The 22241-nt window shown below is 33.7% G+C and overlaps 1 protein-coding gene across 6 annotated transcripts; it reads right to left on the reverse strand.

Moving 5' to 3' along the window:
- Positions 1-3892: 3892 nt before the first annotated feature.
- LOC146955999 (uncharacterized) lies at positions 3893-9382 on the reverse strand. Of its 6 annotated transcripts, none has more exons than XR_015018531.1 (6): positions 9194-9381; positions 7853-7919; positions 6215-7659; positions 5947-6115; positions 5734-5854; positions 3893-5234 (listed from the first exon to the last, which is right to left on the reverse strand). XR_015018531.1 is itself a non-coding variant. In XM_085725525.1 (6 exons), exons 3-6 carry the CDS (start codon positions 6347-6349, stop codon positions 5136-5138), a joined length of 432 nt encoding a protein of 143 aa, XP_085581651.1. In that variant the 5' UTR covers positions 6350-7659; positions 7853-7919; positions 9194-9382; the 3' UTR covers positions 3893-5135. The 6 variants fall into 6 exon arrangements, 1 of the variants encoding a protein (XP_085581651.1); XM_085725525.1 differs by having other exon boundaries at positions 6039-6115; positions 9194-9382; XR_015018518.1 differs by having other exon boundaries at positions 5947-7659; positions 9194-9380.
- Between the last annotated feature and the right edge of the window lie 12859 nt (positions 9383-22241).

Below are 22241 nucleotides of genomic sequence, written 5' to 3' on the forward strand. Positions count from 1 at the left end.
ACTTATCGTAAAAATATACAACAATATATAGCCTGTCTGCCCCTGCTTTCACACTTTTTTCTCATTAATGTTTTTTAATTAACTTTTCTAATTTTCCTTATATATTTTTCCATTATTTTATTTTCCTTTTTCATTTTAAAAAAAAGACTTTTCTTATTTCATTACACTTATCAATTGAATTCATTATAATTTTCTTCTTTCAGTCCATAATTTGATAAATTTACTTCAAATAGGTCCTTTTAGTTGATAAACTATTTCACCGTCACCGTTTCAAAAGTTTCAAATAGGTCCTTTTAGTTTGAAACTTTTGAAACTTAAAGGGCTAACTTGGGAATTCTATCAAACTAAAAGGACCTATTTGAATCTTTTGAAACTTAAAGGACTAACTTGGGAATTCTGTCAAACTAAAAGGACCAAATTGAAACTTTCGAAACTTAAAGGACTAACTTGGGAATTATGTCAAACTAAAAGGAACAAAAATGGTATTTGGCCGCCAAAACTCTATGCATATAGTGTATATACCATGTTATTTAGAATCTATTTAAAAGAGAAATGATATTTGTATATCTACTTTTCGAAAACTTTTGAAACAACCATCTCTCTCTCATACTCACATATGTTTTTATTCTCTCTCTTCTTTTTTCTCTCTCCGTTAATTTTGGAGAAATGATATTTGTACAACCATTTTATGACAAATTTTTGACAGCTATCTCTCTCATACTCACATTATGCCCTGTTTCTCTCTCTTCCTTTTTCTCTTTCCATTGTTTTTGACCAATTAAAAGAGAGAAAAAAGAAGTTGTCACAAAAGTTGTTATAAATTGTTGTTCAAATATCACTCATCTTGTTTTTGTCCAATAAAAAGGGGAGAAAAATAGTTGTCATAAGAGTTGTACAAAACTAGTTGTACAAATATTTAAAAGGTGAATTGTGATGGAGGCTAGTAGCCGCCCTTGATCAAGGACGAAATGTTGAAAAAAGAGTGATAGTGATAAGGCAATACTTGTAGATTAGGCACCGAAGAAAGCCGCACGAGTGGAGCATTACATCTGAGTGTAGTACAAATAGCAGCAAGTCGTACCCTCAACTAACTTTTATTGCTCATTTTGGAAAAAAATGCTTAAAAATATAAATGTGGAAAACTTAAAATTATGAGAGATAATACATTCAATGGTATAGATTCTACACCGTAGAAAACTGAAGAAAAACACACAGGAGGGAATCCATTCCCTGTGTCATGCTAATCTTTCATGCATTGTTCTAATTTTATCAGATGTCCAAGAAGAGACTAAATTTTTGAATTTGTCTCCTTAAAATACAAGGATGTGGTAGTACGAGTCTACAAAATGAACTCTTTTATGTCAAAGCAAAAGTCCTTAACACCATAATATGTTGTCATATATATCATATTTTTATCAAATTCATTAATCTCAATGTCTTTCTTAATGGCTTCTCCTATAATTGCAAAGTTTTAATCAAGTATGTCTCTTTACTGGTATTAGAGATAAACTGAATGCATAAAATTTGACATGTGTTTCGATGGAGGTAGCTTTCTTTTAAACTTGAGATACAAAGGATCCATTAATCTCTTGTCGGATCAGGTATCTGTCTATTACTCCTTTAATTGTTTTTTTTAATTGCATCTGACATATTCGCAAGTGTTGAGAAAAAGTCAAAACAATTATGGTTTGTTTTCATTTTCCAGGTTCTTTTGTGCAAAAGATTCCAAGTTAATGTCCTTGGAATTCTTATGAACCATAAAAAGGATATGGAAATTGTTTCCGACAAATACTATTTGGAAGATGATCTTGAGTTTGATTATCTTCGAATGCCATCTATTGCTATAGAGGAAACACCATCTGTTGATTGGATAACTATTAATTCCATACATCCATCTATAGTTAAGTATTTGCGTCATGAAGCAAATATATGGATTGAAAAGGGTTTAGTTTGCCCTTGCATATTGTGAAGTGCTTTGATTTGTACTCCTCGCAATGGTCGTACCTACATCACCATTGGTATAATGGAATTGGATAGAAATTCACCTCTGGAAGTAGAGGATGGTGAAGTTACCACATACAAGAAGTACTTTGGACAAAAGTAAGTAATTTTTTGTGGTAGATGTTCAATGTTAAGTTAATTTATCAACTCTGCTGCCTTATATATTTTCTGATCAATTTATCTATTTTAGGGCATTATTCTAATTTATCCTTTTCTGAGTTTCAGACATTACATTCAATTGTGTTTTGAGCATCAATGCCTACTTAAGGCAAGACACGTTTTTCCAGTAAAAAATTATTGTCACGGATATAGGCAAGTGAAAGATAGAGGTTTGAGCTTTAAATTGTACCACACAAACATTTGGTGTTCATAAAAGCGCGGAAGATATAGTTTATTCAGTTATCATTGTCAAACACTAATAATGTGTAATCTGATGTTAATCTTGTGTTTTTCTTTTTCAGATGTGAGCAAGACCTTTGTTTGAGTTACCTCCTGAACTTTACTCTATAATCATGTTACCAATATCAGTAAGAACTGTTTATTCATTTTCTTTTATTCCATCGATCATGCATAGACTTGAGTCATTGCCTTTAGCTTTGAACTTTAAAAAGATGCATTTGAATCAAATGCAGAGGGCAATGATTGAATACCGTTCTGCGGCCAATGATTCAAATGCATCTTTTTAAAGTTCAAAGCTACATGAAGTGACTCAAGTCTATGCATGATCGATGGAATAAATTAAAATGAATAAAGAGTTCTGACTGATATTGGTGACATGATTATAGAGCAAAGTTTACGAGTCAACTTAACAAAGGTCTTGCTCACATTTGAAAAAGAAAAAAACAAGATTAATATCAGATTACACATTATTAGTGTTTGACAGCGATAATTGAATAAACTATATCTTATGTGCTTTTATGAACACCAAATGTTTTTATGGTACAATTTAAAGCTCAAACCTCAGTCCTTCACTTGCTTATATCCGTGACAATAATTTTTTACTGGAAAAACATGTCTTGCCTTAAGTAGGCATTGATGCTCAAAACGCAATTGAATGCCATGTCTGAAACTCGAAAAAGGATAAATTAGAATAATGCCCTAAAATAGATAAATTATCCGGATAATATATAAGGCAACATAGTTGATAGATTAACTTAACATTGAACATCTACCACAAAAAATTACTTATTTTTGTCCAAAGTACTTCTTGTATGTGGTAACTTCACCATTCCCCTACTTCCAGAGGTGAATTTCTATCCAATTCCATTATACTTAGGGTGATGTAGGTACGGCAAATATGAGGAGTACAAATCAAAGCACTTCACAATATGCAAGGGCAAACTAAACCCTTTTCAGTCCATATATTTGCTTCATGATGCAGACACTTAACTATAGATGGATGTATGTAATTAATAGTTATCCAATAAACATATGGTGTTTCCTCTATAGCAATAGATGGCATCATAAGATAATCAAACTCAAGATCATCTTCCAAACAGAATTTGTCGTAAACAGTACCATATCCGTTTTATGGTTCATAAGAATTCCAAGGACATTAACTTGGAATCTTTTGCACAAAAGAACCTAGAAAATAAAAACAAACCTTAATTGTTTTGACTTTTTCTCAACGCTTGCGAATAAGACAGATGCAATTAAAAAAACAATTAAAGGAGTAATAGACAGATACCTTATCCGACGAGAGATTAATGGATCATTTGTATCCCAAGTTTATAGACAAGCTACCTCTATCGAAACACATGTCAAATTGCATGCATTCAGTTTCTACGACAAAAGTAACATTTTTTTTTACGGTAAATGAAAATTCATTCAATAAAGGATAATTCCAAACATATTATAATGAAGATGAAGCAGCTTTTAGATAGGCTCCATATGCTTAAAAGAAAGTTTCTACCATTAAATCCCACAAACACATGATCAACGGAAACCATAGATTGACTAAAGGCTAACATTTTGCCACTAAACCAACATCTAAAACCTAACTCCCTACATTGAGATGTCTTCCTTCCACGATCCATGACAACGAAGAGAAGAGAATCCACAGTCTTTTTATCTATCCAGTTACGGATTAAATTGACTACTGCTGCAAGCACGTTTCGACTATAAGTGGTCTCAATAATATCAACTTTGATCAACAAATTAAAAGACAGCCAAAACATGAAGAGGTTGCAGAAGTTGATTACAACACCGTAAGGACCTTGCCAAATCTTAGTTTTCCAAATGACCCATCTTTGTAGTGGCATTCCAACAAACATATAGTGTGCTATTTTAACTTTGACAGCTTGGAAGCCCTTAATACACCAAAAAAAACTTGCACAAAAACAGAGAGAGTCCTAACCGGTAGAGAAAAACCAAAAAGCTTACCACTTTTGTTTGGCGGATTCCGGGGAGGCCGTACAAGGAAGAGCATCGACGATGGGTGGGGAACCAAAATCAGCTTTTGAGTAGATGATGGTAGCAGATCCATGGTACCAAAGCAAGAGATCTATTTAACATGAGGTGGCGGCTCCGGCGGAGGACAATCGGTCGAGACAGAGAGGGCTGCATTCTGGATCGGTACCTTAGAGTAATGGTTCAGATACAGATCTGAATTTCTTAGTGGGTACCGAGAGCAACAGAGGGAGCCTCCCATTGATGTTGTTGACGAAGGGATCTGGTGGATATGGGTTGGCTATAGCAAGAGGAGTGATGGTGGTGATGTGGTAGCCAAATCGAAATCTGAATGGTGGTGGGAGTAAGGTTGCAGCAAGTAACGAAGTGAACCTTCTGAGTAGAGGGGGAAGCCTCTATTGCAGAGGGGAAAACCTCCATTGCGGAGGGGGGAGGTCTCCAGTGATATGGAGGGGCGGAACATAAGCTAAGGGAAAACCTAGAGAGAAGGCAGAGCCTCTCTCTCTAACTTTCTATCAGGACAAGAGTAACATTAAGTTGGGTCATTTCATAGATAAATTTGAAACTAAATGAATAATTTCAGGGATATATTTGATAGAAAATCTAGACATAGGAACAAACTTAATTAACATTTTGCAATTTTAAATACCATTTTTATATATCGATTATATGGAGGACTAGGATGATACAACCCTAAAATTTAAAGATCCAAATAAATAAAATAGTTATCGAATTATTCTAAACTTGAGATCATCGATATTCACCTTTTCTATGCCTTCCAATCCAAGTCTTGAAGATCCTTCTTTCCAATACAGGGAGACTACCTAGAATCAATTTCATCCTCTATGGTAATTCAAATTGGTTCTAATCTCACAGATTCAATAAAGTAAAATTTATGCTGTAAATTACAAAGATTTTTTATAACTAAGCAGAAAAGTAAAGATAATCCTTCCACACATAACATATTAAAGAAACAAAAGCATGAAATTCTATCATCGTAAATTTACATATATATTCTAGTGACCAATAAATTACTAGGCATTATTAAAATCTAACCGTAGTTGATAAACTCATGCTGGTGAAACTAGTTTATTTTATTTTATTTTTTATATCAGGGTCCAATAATCAGGACTTCAATAGCATGTCATTCCTATAATGATGGAAACTTATTATGGAGTACTTTTCTAAAAACAAAAATAGTTTGACACCTATTTTTTATATTTTTAGATAAATATGAAGTTAAATAGGATATTACAAATTGCACCTAAAATTCCACTATCTCCTTTGTTAATAGGGGTGGGAACATGCACCTATTTTTCTTACCATCAACCGTTTCTTGCATGAGCGAGAAAGTTCTTGAATGTATTTTTCGAAATCATGTAATTTAACTCTCCCTTTCACTTCAACATATTCAGACCATTTGACATTGGACATCTTTTCACCACTACACAATTCAATAACACATTTAAAGATAAGGCACTTGAATTTGATTGAAGAGAAAAGATTCACTAACTTTAAAAGCAGATGATTAATTACCTTTGAAAGAAGGCAATTGTAGAAACAGTTAGGGCAGAGTTCAATCGTAATTAATGGAATTAAATTCATCCAAGAGCATATCCATCAATTACCTTCTCTTATTTAATTTTGCCATTAGTGCTTCAATTATATTATTATGCCATTGGTGCTTCAAACTCGATAAAGATATCTACATTTGGATATGCACAATAAAAAGTTACTTGCATTCTAAAAAACAATTTTTGTGGATGGGAAAATAAATTGAAAATAGTGCATGATCATAGTATACTTGGTTAGCGAGTTCTATCGAACCAAAAACAGTTATGTCGCGATCCATCTCCAATCTCTGCAGCAGCTCCGTCCCGGCCCATCTCCGATCTAGCAGCCCCGTCACCTCCTTTGCGCAACTTTTGAAGGTAGCCATTTCACGGAATCTAATTTGGAGTCCCTTGACATTTTTGACTTTGATGCCATTTTCATCAAGTTTTATATGTTCAAAAATTCAACACACTCCATAGTGACAATCAAAGTGAATCAAGCCAAGCTCAATTCATTATATCTTCATGTAAATAACTGGTTTTAGAGCGCTCTTTGTGAAATCAATTGAACATATATGAATCAAGTTTTTATGATATAAGGTATAAACATACTTGCTCAAAAAAAAAAAGGTATAAACATACAAGCACCAAAATAATTTTATTTTTCAAATTATAAGATATTATCCTTCAAAGGATTGTGTTCATTCTTATCAATGAATAAAGATCCATACTTATGAATCCTCACTTTCACTAGCAATGAAAGCTTGCTCAAGTCCACCAAAGCAAGACATTATAATAAAGATAGCACCAGCCTATGACCTTTGTACTTGCCAACGAACTTAGGATCGCCTTCAATATTCCATAGATTTATTTCTTGGTTCAAAAGATTAACCAACAAGAATTTGTTATCCTTTGATAAAGAAAAAGAAGTTATTGTCTAACGTTCTTCAATAAATCTCTCATCCTTTGTTTCTTTATTGAACAACAATATTGTATTTGGTTTACAACCAGTTAGAATCTCTTCCCCATCATCCATTACATCCAAATAAAAAATCTAATACAACGGTCGATTTTTTAATACCAAATAACAACTGATGGGGAAGAGATTCTAAGTGTTTGTAAACCCAATACAATATTGCTGTTCAATTAAGAAACAAAGGATGAGAGATTTATTGAAGAGCGTTAAACAATAACTTCTTTTTCTTTATCAAAGGATAACAAATTCTTGTTGGTTAATCTTTTGAACCAAGAAATAAATCTATGGAATATTGAAGGCGATCCTAAGTTCGTTGGCAAGTACAAAGGTCATAGGCTGGTGCTAGGTTTATTATAAGGTGTTGCTTTGGAGGACTTGAGCAAGCTTTCATTGCTAGTGGAAGTGAGGATTCATAGGCATGGATCTTTATTCATTGATAAGAATGTACGCAATCCGTTGAAGGATAATATCTTATAATTTGTAAAATAAAATTCTTTTGGTGCTTGCATGTTTATGTCTTATATTATAAAAACTTGATTCATATATGTTCGTTTGATTTCATAAAGAACACTCTAAAACTAGTTATTTTCATGAAGAGATAACGAATTGAGCTTGGAATGATTCACTTTGATTGTTACCATGGAGTGTGATGAATTATTAATGCATAAAACATAATGGAAATGAATTGGATTATTTTTGACGCATAATGATTTTTTTTTCCTGCATATAAACATCCAATTTATGTGTAAGAAATTAAGATATGTTGATTGGTAATTAATTTTATGTTAAGTGTTAGAGCATATGATAAATTGATCCAAGTTGTAAGAGATATACGCCTTTTAAACAAGTGATCATGGATTTAATCTCTGACAATTGCGTATGGAAAAAAAAAAGTAGGATGACGATAACTCACCTTGAGTGCCTCACAAACTTTGCAACGAAGATCCGCGATTGCTAAAGCGATGGTGAGAACTTCGTATCTGTAACATTATAATTCAAAATAGCATACTTAAACAAAGACACCCGATATATATGAATTATGGAGTCATTTAAAAAAGCAAATACTTGTACAAAAATAATTAATAGATATAGAGAATGATAATTAGCTGCTTATTGGTGAAAAACAATTGAATAAATATTGTGAAGAGCAATGCTATACCTCTAGAAAAATAACATCAAGAATTCTTCAAGAATAAAGAACAGTCAATCACAATGCACTATTTGCCACAATTCAAGGAAGTGTATCTGAAAAATAGGAAGTGAACAAATAAATCAAGCAATTAAAACTTGCCAACTGTATCTTGTAAAATTCTTGATGCTATTTTTCTAGATAAATAGCATTTTCCTATTGTGAATACCGACCCAGACCACACACGCTAAACAATTTGTGTTTAATCCTATCCTATTAAGGAAAAAAAAATTAGTTTGATTAAAAGAAATAGTCAACTTTACAACCTATTATAAAAGGCATTTCTTAATAAAAAAATCATAAAAGGTATTTAGTCAATTTTTTGACCAAAAGTCTTTGATTAATTAAATATTTAATTTCATAGTAAACTCTCTCTCTCTCTCTCTCTCTCTCTCTCTCTCTCTCTCTCTCTCTCTCTCTCTCTCTCTCTCTCTCAAAGTAAATCCACTCAATTTTCTTAATAGTTGTAGAGTTGCTGGAAGAGATGACATAAATCCAGTTCTTTTTAAACACAAAACTATCGTTATCAACATTTTTTTATGATCTTTATCATAAAATCACAAATCTCATCTTTCAACAAAAAAAACTCCTGAAATAATAATTTTATTTTATTGGTAAAACTAGTATTAAAAATAAATCCTGAAACGATTTTTATAAGAAAGAACAAATTTTGCAAGCAAATTCAATAAAAAATTTCAGATCTTCTTTGATCAGTATATAATTTTTCAGATCTAATATTAATGCTAAAATAAACACCTAAATTTTTTTGAGTATAATTATTATTATTTGTCCAATGGGTAAAAATAGGACATCAAGATAAGTGAAGAAATGGAATCGACTGATCTCAATAAAAATAAAGTGTCATCTTCTATTTGACCCAACAAATCAATTGTATTGCATAGATGATCAAATCTTTGGTATGTGAGGAAATGGAATTGATTTGTACAAAATACTCAAAACTGATACGTACACAGGCATGGTATTTCGAGTGCAAAGAAGATGAAAATGAAAAGCTTGAAAACAATTTAATTGAATTATTACAGAATAAAATTATGCTTATATTACCTTCTCAGACCCGGATTATGACATGAGATGAGACGATGAGAATTGAACGTACACTATTGTTGCTGAAATGGTTTCTTCATTCATTTCTACTGATGGGACTAGGAATCAAATGTTGTTTAGTGTTTTTTCTGCTTAGGCTATGTAGATTTCAAATACCAAGGTAGTGAATACTTATCGTAAAAATATACAACAATATATAGCCTGTCTGCCCCTGCTTTCACACTTTTTTCTCATTAATGTTTTTTAATTAACTTTTCTGATTTTCCTTATATATTTTTCCATTATTTTATTTTCCTTTTTCATTTAAAAAAAAAAAGACTTTTCTTATTTCATTACACTTATCAATTAAATTTATTATAATTTTCTTTTTTCAGTCCATAATTTGATAAAATTACTGTTACTAATGGTTTCTTCGTTTGTCTCTGTTGATGTGATATCGGATGTTGTTTGTGTTTTTCCCCTTAGCTCCGTACATATTTCAAATACCGAGATAGTGAATAATTATTGTAAAAAAATATACAATATATAGCTTGTCTGCCCTTGTTTTCTCGCTTTTTCATAATTTTTTCTCCTTATTTTTTTTTCCATCATTTTATTTTCATCTTTCATTTTAAAAAAAGGCTTTTCTTATTTCATTTCATTCCACTTATCAATTAAATTCATTATAACTTTCTTCTTTAAGTTCATAATTTGATAAATTATTGTTACTAATGGTTTCTTCGTTTGTCTCTGTTGATGGGATAGAATGTTGTTTGCATTTTGCCCGTTAGCGCGGTACATGTTTCAAATACCAAGAAAGTGAATAATTATCGTAAAAATATACAACAATATATAGCCTGTCTGCTCATGCTTTCTCTCTTTTTCACAATTTTTTCTCCTTAATTTTTTTTGAATTAAATTTTCTAAATTTCCTTATATATTTTTCCATTATTTTATTTTCCTTTTTCATTTAAAAAAAAGACTTTTCTCATTTCATTCCACTTATTAATGAAAGTCATTATAATTTTCTTCTTTCAGTCCATTATTTGATAAATTTACCGTTACAAATGGTTTCTTCGTTCGTATCTGTATATGGGATATGAGATGTTGTTTGTGTTTTGCCCGTTAGCGCCATACATATTTCAAATACCGAGACAGTGAATAATTATTGTAAAAAAATACAATATATAGTCTGTCTGCCCTTGCTTTCTCACTTTTGATACAATTTTTTCTCCTTAATTTTTTTCCAACATTTTATATTCATTTTTCATTTTTAAAAAAAAGACTTTTCTTATTTCATTCCACTTATCAATTAAATTCATTATAATTTTCTTCTTTAAGTTCATAATTTTATAAATTACTGTTACTAATGGTTTCTTTGTTCGTCTTTGTTGATGGGATGGGATGGGATGTTGTTTGCATTTTGCCCGTTAGCGCGGTACATATTTCAAATACCAAGAAAGTGAATACATATCGTAAATATATATGGGATGTTGTTTGCATTTTGCCCGTTAGCGCGGTACATATTTCAAATACCAAGAAAGTGAATACTTATCGTAAATATATACAACAATATATAGCCTGTCTTCCCCTGCTTTCTCTATTTTTCACAATTGTTTCTCCTTAATTTTTTTTAATTAACTTTTCTAATTTTCCTTATATATTTTTTCCATTATATTATTTTCCTTTTTCATTTAAAAAAAGACTTTTTTTTATTTCATTCCACCTATCAATTAAATTCGTTATAATTTTCTTCATTCAGTCCATAATTTCATGATTTTATTGTTACTAATGGTTTCTTCGTTCGTCTTTGTTGATGGGATATGAGATGTTGCTTGCGTTTTCCCCGTTAGCGCTGTACATATTTTAAATACCGAGACAATGAATAATTATTTTAAGAATATACAATATATTGTCTGTCTGTTCTGCTTTCTCACTCTTACACAATTTTTTTCTCCTTAATTTTTTTCCATCGTTTTATTTTCATTCCACTTATCAATTAAATTCATTATAATTTTCTTCTTTCATTTCATAATTTGATAAATTATTGTTACTAATGGTTGCTTCGTTAGTTTCTGTTGATGGGATGGGATGTTATTTGCATTTTGCCCGTTAACGCGGTACATATTTCAAATACCAAGAAAGTGAATACTTATCTGGTATACCCTAATTTTGGACTTAAAAATACTCGCTCAAAATGTTCTTCCATCTCTGATATATATCTATTACTCTTGAGAGATTGCCAATTTGATATTGTTCACCCTGATATCTCACCTGCACATTTCTACTGTCTATGTTCAAAAACATCTTCAATTATGACTTTGTCCATGTTTTCTTGCATTTCAAGTCATTTGAAATTGTCTCTGATCAATTGCATGTTTCTCTGCATTTTTATGTCAAGGTTATTTGCAAAAATTCATGAAAAAGGGTATTTTAGTCATTTCTCATTCAAACTCATCTTAGTCCTTGAGAATGGTCTCAAAGTCTTTTCAATCTGCTTGTATAAACTCTTGTTTTAATTCATGTCAAAATCCATTCCAAAAAACTGCATTTGAGTCATTTTGAGTCAGTCTAGTCCCTGAGGGCATTATGGTCATTTCCTGTGAGTTGTGTTCTCAGTCAACAAGATGAGACTGGAAAGAAAGAACATGTTATCTATTATCTGAGCAAGAAGTTCACTGACTGTGAGACTCGGTATACAATACTTGAAAAGACTTGTTGTGCTTTAGCTTGGGCTGCCAAACGGCTACGTCATTATATGGTGAATCATACAACCTGGTTGATATCCCGAATGGATCCAATCAAGTACATCTTTGAAAAGCCTGCTGTTACTGGAAAGATTGCACGTTGGCAAATGTTGTTGTCTGAATATGATATTGTGTACAAAGCTCAGAAAGCAATCAAAGGAAGTATCATAGCTGAGCATCTTGCTTGTCAACCTCTTGATGATTACCAGCGGATCAAGTTTGATTTCCCTGATGAAGAGATTATGTATCTAAAAGCAAAAGACTGTGAAGAACCACTGATCGATGAAGGGTCGGATCCCAGTAGCAAGTGGGGATTGGTATTTGATGGTGCTGTCAATGCTTATGGTAAAGGGATTGGGGCCATTATTGTAACTCCGCAGGGGCACCACATTCCCTTCACTGCAAGAATAACTTTTGAATGCACGAACAACGTGGCTGAATATGAAGCATGCATCTTGGGCATTGAAGAAGCCATTGATATGAGAATTAAGCACCTCGACATCTATGGTGATTCCGCACTTGTTATTAATCAGATAGAAGGTGAATGGGAGACTCACCATGAGAAGTTGATCCCTTACCGTGACTATGCAAGACATTTGTTGACATACTTTACAAAGGTTGAGCTGCATCATATCCCTCGGGATGAAAATCAGATGGCTGATGCTCTTGCTACTTTGTCTTCCATGTTTCGTGTGAATCACTGGAATGATGTGCCCGTAATCAAAGTACAGCGTCTTGATAGACCCGCTCACGTGTTTACTATTGAAAATATGCCAGATCAGGCTGATGAAGATGTGAATGATGGAAAACCTTGGTATTATAACATCAAACAATTCTTGTAGAGTCGTGAATATCCACCTGGTGCTTCCAACAGGGATAAAAAGACCCTGAGGAGATGGGCTAGTAGATTCCTTCTGGACGGAGAAATCCTATACAAGAGGAACTATGACATGGTCTTGTTGATATGTGTTGATGAACAAGAAGCTTAGAAATTGATGCATGACGTGCATGACGGTACTTTCGGGACCCATGCTACGGGTCACACCATGGCAAGAAAGTTATTAAGAGCCGGTTACTACTGGATGACTATGGAGCGTGACTGCTACAGACATGCCAAGAGATGCCACAAATGTCAAATCTATGCTGACAAGATTCATGTGCCTCCACATGCCCTCAATGTTATCTCCTCCTCATGGCCTTTCTCTATGTGGGGCATCGACATGATTGGAAGAATTGAACCAAACGCTTCCAATGGACATCGTTTCATTGTAGTGGCAATTGACTATTTCACCAAGTGGGTTGAAGCTGCTTCCTATGCAAATGTGACCAAGCAAGTGGTAGTGAAGTTTATCAAGAATAACATCATCTGCCGATACGGTGTTCCTAACAAGATCATCACTGACAATGGCTCCAATCTGAACAATAGCATGATGCAAGCTTTATGTGAAGAATTCAAGATTGAACATCACAACTCTTCTCCTTATAGACCTCAGATGAATGATGCAGTTGAGGCCGCTAACAAGAACATCAAGAAGATTGTTCAGAAGATGGTCACTACTTACAAAGACTGGCATGAGATGCTATTGTTTGCCTTGCATGGTTACCGTACTACAGTGCGCAGTTCAACCGGGGCAACTCCTTTCTCTTTGGTATATGGCATGGAAGCAGTGCTCCCACTGGAAGTGGAGATTCCATCTCTTCGAGTGATCATGGAAGCAAAATTAACTGAGGCTGAATGGTGTCAAAGTCGGTATGATCAGTTGAATTTGATAGAAGAGAAACGTATGGATGCCATGGCTCATGGACAGTTGTATCAAGTACGAATGAAGAATGCCTTTGACAAGAAAGTCCGACCTCGAGAATTCAAGGAAGGCGAGCTTGTATTGAAAAGAAGGATAGGCCAGCAACCCGACCCAAGGGGCAAGTGGACACCTAACTATGAAGGTCCTTATGTTGTCAAGAAGGCTTTCTCCGGTGGTGCTTTGATTCTCACACACATGGATGGTGTTGAACTTCCGAATCCTGTGAATGCCGATATAGTCAAGAAATACTTTGTCTAAAAATATGAAAAGAACAGCGTGGTAGGTCGAAAACCCGAAAGGGCGGTCTAGGCAAAAATGCGCTTCCCGGTGGATCGAAAACCCAAAAGGGCGATCCAGGCAAAAGTTAAGGACAAAAAAATGAATATGAAAAAGCTCGCTGAGATTGTACGCAACTCAGGCAAAAATGAGCGTCTCGATGAGCTGAAAACCCGCAAGGGCGGCTCATGCAAAAATGAGATTGATAATAAAAGACAAGTAACTATATCTGGCAAATCACCATCACCCCTTGGGGCATCTGCAGCTGTCAATGATCGTCTTCATCAGAAGCTTCTGTACTTGTGAATTCAAAATTTCTATGAAATGTAGCGGTCATCGTGTTCAATGTACCACCAACCAATAAAATTACCATTTTCCAAGCTTTGTAAATCCGTGGAATTATGCCTTTGGCTGACTCTCACTCTTCTACATCAAATTTGAGCCCGTGCTGTTATTTGAAACTCCACTTTCTTTCTACTTTCAATGATGTATACAAAATACTTCCTTTCTATTTGATAATGTCAATATCTGAAACGAACATCTTTGAAAATTGAAAAACCTTTTTTTGTCTATTTTGAAAACAAACCTGAGCAATAGGGTACATTCCAGTGAAACATGCATGAATAAATGAGTGTCAATGTCTATTTCAATACATGTTACAAGCAGGTGGTTCCCCAGGATGATCTGTGGTCAATGGCAAGAATGAAAAAACAGAATGAAAATGAAAGAAAAATTTGAAAAAAATGCAAATGAAAAGCTCGCTAAGTTGAAAACCCGAAAGGGCGGCTTATGCAAAAATGAGCACCCCGCTGATTGACAACCTATGAAGGAAATTCAGGCAAAAATGGGGCATTGAAAAGAATTTATTCTCGATGAATCGAAAACCCGAAAGGGCGGTTCAGGCAAAAATGGGATTGAAGAATGAAAATGAAAGAACGAAAGAACGAAAGAACGAAAAGCATTGACCACAGATGCGAACATCCAATGTTTACCTAGCACTGACACGCCTAACAATGGTGACCTGTATCAAAGAATCTCCCAAGGTCCCTCTTCTACAAGTTTGTATGGGATATGATATATTGCCCTCAGCCATGGTTTCGATACGTTTCTCAACGACGATCTATCCAAAGAGGTTTTCCATGTGTATGTTATAGCACGAGCCACCATGTGCCCAATCTTCCAATGTTTTGTCTGTCTCTGCGAAACTTCCCTGCCAAATTGTAAACCAATCATGCATTTCCAAGCATTCATACATGCATAATCATACGTTTCTGTGTGCTCATACATTTGATGATATTGTTATACCATACATACATGTTGCATTTTCAATCTCAAACTCCAATTCAACTCAATCTCAACTTCCAATTCAACTCAATCTCAACTTCCAATTCAATTCAATTTCAAACTCTCAATTCAATGCCTATGTCTACGTCTATGTCTCTGTTAAACTCTCAATTCAATACCATGTCTATGTCTATGTCTCTGACTATTTTCAACTTCCAATAATATCAACTTTCAATTCAATTCAATGTCTCAATCAATGCTAATCCATTCTCAATTTGCTTTTGGGCCAACAATAATGGTCATGTATATCTTCAAATCTAGTCAATGTCAGTCTACCCTCAATTTGTGTCTTGTTAAATCAAACCTCCAATGTGTCTTGATATATGTCTTGTTATTGGTCAAGTGGCTAGTTCGATCCAAAGAATAGCTTGTACCTGCATATATGCCTATGTTTCCGGTCAAACGACAAGTTCAATCCAAAGAACAGTTTGTACCCGGTTTATGTTTTATTATCAGTCAAACGGCAAGTTCGATCCAAAGAACAGTTTGCACCTGCCTATATGTTGTGATAGTGATCAAGCGACAAGTTCGATCCAAAGAACAGCTTGTATCAACTTTTTGTCTATGCCTCCAGGTCAAATAGCAAGTTTGATCCAAAGAACAGTTTGTACCTGTCTATCTGTTTGTGTTATTGATCAAGCGACAAGTTCGATCCAAAGAGCATCTTGTATCTGCCTATATGTCTATGTCTCCGGTCAAGCGACAAGTTCGATCCAAAGAACAGCTTGTACCTGTCCTGTATTTCTATTCCCAGTCAAGCAGCGAGTTCGATCCAAAGAACAGCTTGTACTCACCTTCTGTTTGTATTACTTGGTCAAGTGGCTAGTTCGATCCAAAGAACAGCTTGTACCTGCCTTTTGTCCCCTGGTTTGTCTACCCTGTCAATGTCCACCTAGATCCCCAGTGATATGACATGCTCTGTAGAATCCAGTTGTTTGTCCTGCATTCATAATCGAAATGTTGCATGGCATTCGTGTTTTTGCAAATGTGAGAGCGTATTTTTATGTCCAAAAACAGTGCAAATGTTAATATTTAAGTATCTTCGTCCCGTTAAATCAAAGACTTCGTCTCTTGACTCTTCGGGCAAAGAAACTTAAATAGGGGCAGCTGTTATACCCTAATTTTGGACTTAAAAATACTCGCTCAAAATGTTCTTCCATCTCTGATATATATCTATTACTCTTGAGAGATTGCCAATTTGATATTGTTCACCCTGATATCTCACCTGCACATTTCTACTGTCTATGTTCAAAAACATCTTCAATTATGACTTTGTCCATGTTTTCTTGCATTTCAAGTCATTTGAAATTGTCTCTGGTCAATTGCATGTTTCTCTGCATTTTTATGTCAAGGTTATTTGCAAAAATTCATGAAAAAGGGTATTTTAGTCATTTCCCATTCAAACTCATCTTAGTCCTTGAGAATGGTCTCAAAGTCTTTTCAATCTGCTTGTATAAACTCTTGTTTTAATTCATGTCAAAATCCATTCCAAAAAACTGCATTTGAGTCATTTTGAGTCAGTCTAGTCCCTGAGGGCATTATGGTCATTTCCTGTGTTAAAACTCTTTTTAATCCCTAAAAAAATGTCTCTAAGTCTTTTCAATTTGCTTGTATAAACTCTCGCTTTAATTCCCTGTTAAAAAACCATTTTAAAATTGCATTTGAGACGTTTTGAGTCAGTTTAGTCCCTAGGGGGCATTTTGGTCATTTCACACAAAATTTTGGCAGAGAGAGGTTACTTTGAAGTACCTCATTTATGTAGTTGGTTCATTTTAGTCCTTTTGTTGATTTTATTTTTTGTTTCACTTTACGTTATTTTCAAATTACCAATTTTAACCAAATTTTATTATTATTTTCGTTTTAGTCCCTATTCTTCTCTTATTTCCATTTTAGACCTTGTTGTTATTTTTCTTTTTTAGTCCTTCAATTTCTGTTATTTGCACTTTAGTCCTTTAGTCTTTAATTTGCAGTCCAGTTTTTTTTTATTGCAGTTCAGTCCTTTTTTCTATTTTGCAGTTTTGTCCCTTTAGTTTTTTGATTTGCAGAACAGTCCTTCAATTTCCCAAAATTGCAAAAGAGGTCCTTAAGTCCCAAACTCAGCAAGGCCAAGTTCAAGTCCACGTGCCAGCTCATTATTGGTCCAGAAAGCCATGTGTCAGCCTATAAAAGGCCACATCACTGTACAAGTCAGAGATCACCATTCACACAGTGCCAACTTACAAACACAAATCCACATTTCTCTTTCTCCCAAAACCGATCAAAACTCAGAAATTTCCAGAAAACCTCAAGAACATTCATCCTCAATCTCAAACCCTAACTGTCAAATTCATCACCAATTGCACAAAATCAGTACGAATTTCCAGAAAATCAAGGCCAAAACGTTTTTAATTCAACAAATCTTTTCGAATACGTCAAAGTTCTCAGTGATTCTCTGCGAGAATCTTCATCACTGAACGGTTTTTTTATCTTCTTGCAATTCAAGCGCAAGCGCGATCACAAGAAGAGTTTTGAGTTTGAGAAGAAGAGGAATCAAAAAAGAATCTAATCAGAGAAGACGAAGAGAAACATTCAACAAAATCGAATCAAATTCAGCAGAGATTCGAAGTAGGTTCATCAAGATCGAATGAATTTCGTCAAAGCCGAATCAAGAAACATTCAACAAAGACGAATCAAAGTCCAATTCGAGCTATTCCAAAACCCTAGGGTTTTGAATTAAGCTTCGAATCAAAGGTCAACAGCGAAAGAACCTCAAACCTGCAGAAGATTGAGACGGTTAGGGTTTGAACATTTTCCAGAAAATCAAGAGACGAAGGGGAAATCGTTCGATTCTCGTCAAGAACTCATCATCGCAAACTGATTCGGTACTATTTCTTCCTCTCTCAACTCGATTTGTGTATGATTGTGTAGTCCTGGACTTGTTACTATGGTTTTGCCTCGTTTACATCTCAAAGAACCGAACCTTTACATCTTTAGATCTAGCAAAATCTAAAAAGTTTTTGAGTGTTTGAGTGTTAGAAACGGGAACAGGAGAGGAAGACGAACATTTCTGTGTAATTAGTTTTGAAAACGGCATCAGATCGCAGGAGAAGATGAAGATTCCGATGAATCTTCATCTTCCTCCACCGTCCTCTGCCTCTGTTCCCAGTTTCCGGCAAGGCTACTGAACTTAGAGAGAAGACAGAGTGTTTGAGGTTAGAGAGAGAAAGAGAGATGTGGAATGAGAATAAACCAGCCTGGGGAACTTTTTATAAGAGCGTGAACCAGACCGGTTCATTCAAACCAGTCTGGTTCACCTCTGGACCAGCGTTTTCACCGTCAGATCTAGGGTTAGGAGGATCTGGATCAATCCAACGCTCCTGATGTGTTTGGATAGTCCAGATCCATCCAGGATCTTGGGCTTGGGCTTCTGTAGTACTGGATTTCATTCTCTTATGATATTTTTGCTATCTTAACGCTGCTTTTTGATATTTACACCTCTGTTTTACCAAAAAAAACCTTTAAAAAAATTCATAAAAATTTTGTTCAATATTTTCTTGTTATTTTCAATGAACTTTGATGTGTTTCACATAATAATCTTGATGAAAATATATGAGGAAATGATTTGTTCTTTTTAGTTCATTCTTTTTATTTCTTGTTAAAATCTTGTTAAAAAAATCTCTAAAAAACCTTTTGAACTTTCTTGCAATTATGTTTGATGTTTAATACTTGTCTTTTATGATATTTTGACATGTGAAAGATGGATAAAAACATAGGTGATTTTGTTTGTAATTTTTGGAACCTTTTGTCAATATTTGTGAAGTTTTTTTGTATAATTTGATTCCAATGTTTGATCTCATGATAATTGATACTTGATGAATCAATTTTGTGATATGTTTGTCTTTAGTTCAGTGTGTTTGGTGCTGTTTGTGATAAGTGGTGTTAGTTTCTTGTTTTACAAGTCATATAAATAAGTGTTTGTGAAAGTAAAGTGCCAAATATGTCTAAAATATATCATGATTCTTGACTCGAATGTGTTCTTATAATTCTCATATTATTGATTGTAATAAAACCTCTGAAAATTGTCATGATATGGGAATTATAGGTCATATACTTGTCTTGATATTATGATAAATTTTAGGTATATTTTGCTAAGAGTTTTGTCACCTTTTGTGCTAAGTTTTTGCTACTTTGTTTAATGTTCCTGTTGTTTATAATTTCTATCCTATTATGTCATATTATGTTACTAACCCTCTTATCCATAGTTCATTCATAGCATTCTCATCCCATCTCTCTAGATTTAATTTTCTTGCAATTTACATTTCTTGCAAAGAATTAGGATGTAAAGACCTAGGAATTTTGTAATTTTCTTTATGTTTTTAATTTCTTTCAAGACCATAGCATGTAAACTAGGGCATATGTAAAGGACAATGGACTCTAATGATGTACACCGACACAAGCACCGACACATGCACACACATCACATGGATACTTTAGATGTATGCTTAGGGAGTATATGCTTTAGATGTATGCTTAGGAATCACGATACTTAGAAAAATTCTCTTTTCAAAAAAAAAACATGAATAACTTCACTCAAATAATTTTCCAAATAAACCTTGGGATCAAAATCCCATTGAATTTTCCCTTTATTTTCTTAAATAAAAAACCTTAATGAACTTTAATCATACTTAGACTTTTTTGCAAAGTAACTAATTCCATCTCACATTTTCCAAATCTTATGCCCTTGAGGCCTCTCTCTCTTATTCTTCAAAATTCCATTTTCAAAATTAAAATCAACCAACAAAAACAAAAACATTTTTTTGGAAGAGAACTACATGGAGTTTGATCCCTTAAAAGGGTATGTAGGCAAGAAGTCAAAACTTCTCCAAGTCCAATAAAATAAAAATTCAAATACCTTCTTCTCCCTCCAATTCTTAAACTAGCAAACTCTTAGGTGTAAATATCATTTTTCAAATAGCATTTAAAAATAAAGCGCGCGCGTAGAAAGTAAAGACGGTTCCTATAGGATACTATAGTCGTTATGGGTGCCTAACACCTTCCCGTAACGAAAACAACTCCCGGACCTCGATTCTCAAGGGTTTTTCTTATTTTTCCCTTCCCAAGAAAAAATGAGATATCAAAGGTTAAAAAGGTTCAAACTTAATCAATGTTTGACACCCGAAAAACCAAGATAAAACATTATCGTAAAAATATTCAACAATATATAGCCTGCCCATGCTTTCTCATTTTTTCCCAATTTTTCTCAAGAACCCCGGTCAGTACCAAAAAAAAAAATTCACTCAAGAACAAAATTAGTATAATTTTATAGTTGATGTTCTAGTGTTATTGGAGATCTACATCTTTACTGAATATTTACTTTCTCAAGTGCACTCTTAACGTACTTTGACTTTACCCATTTGGCAACTCATTTATAATTTATAAAACAATTATAGCATTGAAAATTTTCTTTGAAATGCTTACGATAAGAAACTTGTGACAGTCATTTTGACAATCATGATAAACTTGTGTTGCAAACCCAATCTTAAATATAATGTCTGTCATTGTTATTGAGTGCTTTGCTATGAATTTAATGTCTGTCACTGAAACAGTGCTTACTGTGATTTTTTTTTTTTTTGCTACAATTTTCGCGGGAGGGCTTGGGGGCAGGCCTGGGAAACCTGTTGCCATGTCTAGTCATGATAAGAGAAGAAATGAAATCGACTGATTTCAATAAAAATAAAGTGTCATCTCTATTTGACTCAACAAATCAATTGTATTGCATTATTTCAAAAAAAAAAAATCAATTGTATTGCATAGATAATAAAATCTTTGGTATGTGAGGAAATGGATTTGACTTGTACGAAATACTCAGAACTACACGGGCATGGTATTTCGGGTGCAAAGAAGATGAAAATGAAAACCTTGAAAACAATTTAATTGAACTATTACGTAATAAAATTATGCTTATATTACCTTCTCAGACCCGGATTATGATATGAGATGAGATGATGAGAATTGAATGTACATTATTGTTGTTGAAATGGTTTCTTCATTCGTTTCTACCGATGGGATTAGGAATCAAATGTTGTTTAGTGTTTTTTTTTCTGCTCGGGCTACGTAGATTTCAAATACCAAGGTAGTGAATACTTATTGTAAAAATATACAACAAGATATAGCCTGTCTGCCCTGCTTTCTCACTTTTTCACACTTTTTTTCCTTAATTTTTTTTAATTAACGTTTTTAATTTTCTTTATATATTTTTTTCCATTATTTTATTTCCCTTTTTCATTTGTTTTTAAAAAAAAACCTTTTCTTATCTCATCCACTTATCAATTAAACTCATTATAATTTTCTTCTTTCAATCCATAATTTGATAAATTTACTGTTACTAATAGTTTCTTCGTTCATCTCTGTTGATGGGATATGGGGTGTTGTTTGCGTTTTGCCCGTTAGCGATGTACATATTTCAAGATAGTGAATAATTATTGTAAAAATATTTAGTTTTTCCGCAACACCAAACATGTAAATATGCCTCAACGAGTCACCCCATGATTATGCACTAGTAAATTTAATTTGAGGGTTGTTCTTGTCTTAATCTTCTTCAACACAGGACCGCAATATAGAAGGTCTCAAAAAAAAGAAACAAGTCATATACTCCACCATTATTAAATATTAGTGTCAAGATGAGCATTAAAATGTTTATCTTTTTGCTTATATCGATGAAAATAATTGAAATTATGAATTTTATCTGATTATTTAAAAAATAAATTATTTATTGAAAAGGAACTACATAGTGTAAAAGAAAAAATGATGAGATGTCAAATTTGATATATACTATGTGATCAACTATTTTTGACAAATGAGATAAAAATAAGCTCTCTCTTACAATGTTGCTCATATTGTAATGGAGTTATTCATGTTTTA

Source organism: Medicago sativa, chromosome 1 (assembly GCF_051527215.1).
Source record: "Medicago sativa cultivar Bolivia chromosome 1, Bolivia_mono, whole genome shotgun sequence".
In the NCBI taxonomy this organism is placed as follows: domain Eukaryota; kingdom Viridiplantae; phylum Streptophyta; class Magnoliopsida; order Fabales; family Fabaceae; genus Medicago; species Medicago sativa.

What these genes read in the sequence shown, in the direction of transcription:
- LOC146955999 (XM_085725525.1), bottom strand. Translation starts at nt 6,349, where the DNA reads ATGGCTACCTTCAAAAGTTGCGCAAAGGAGGTGACGGGGCTGCTAGAT. An exon ending in GCAAAATTAAATAAGAGAAG is followed by an intron (nt 5,855 to 6,038) that starts GTAATTGATGGA and finishes TGAATTGTGTAG; the next exon opens with TGGTGAAAAGATGTCCAATG. An exon ending in CATGCAAGAAACGGTTGATG is followed by an intron (nt 5,235 to 5,733) that starts GTAAGAAAAATA and finishes AATTGATTCTAG; the next exon opens with GTAGTCTCCCTGTATTGGAA.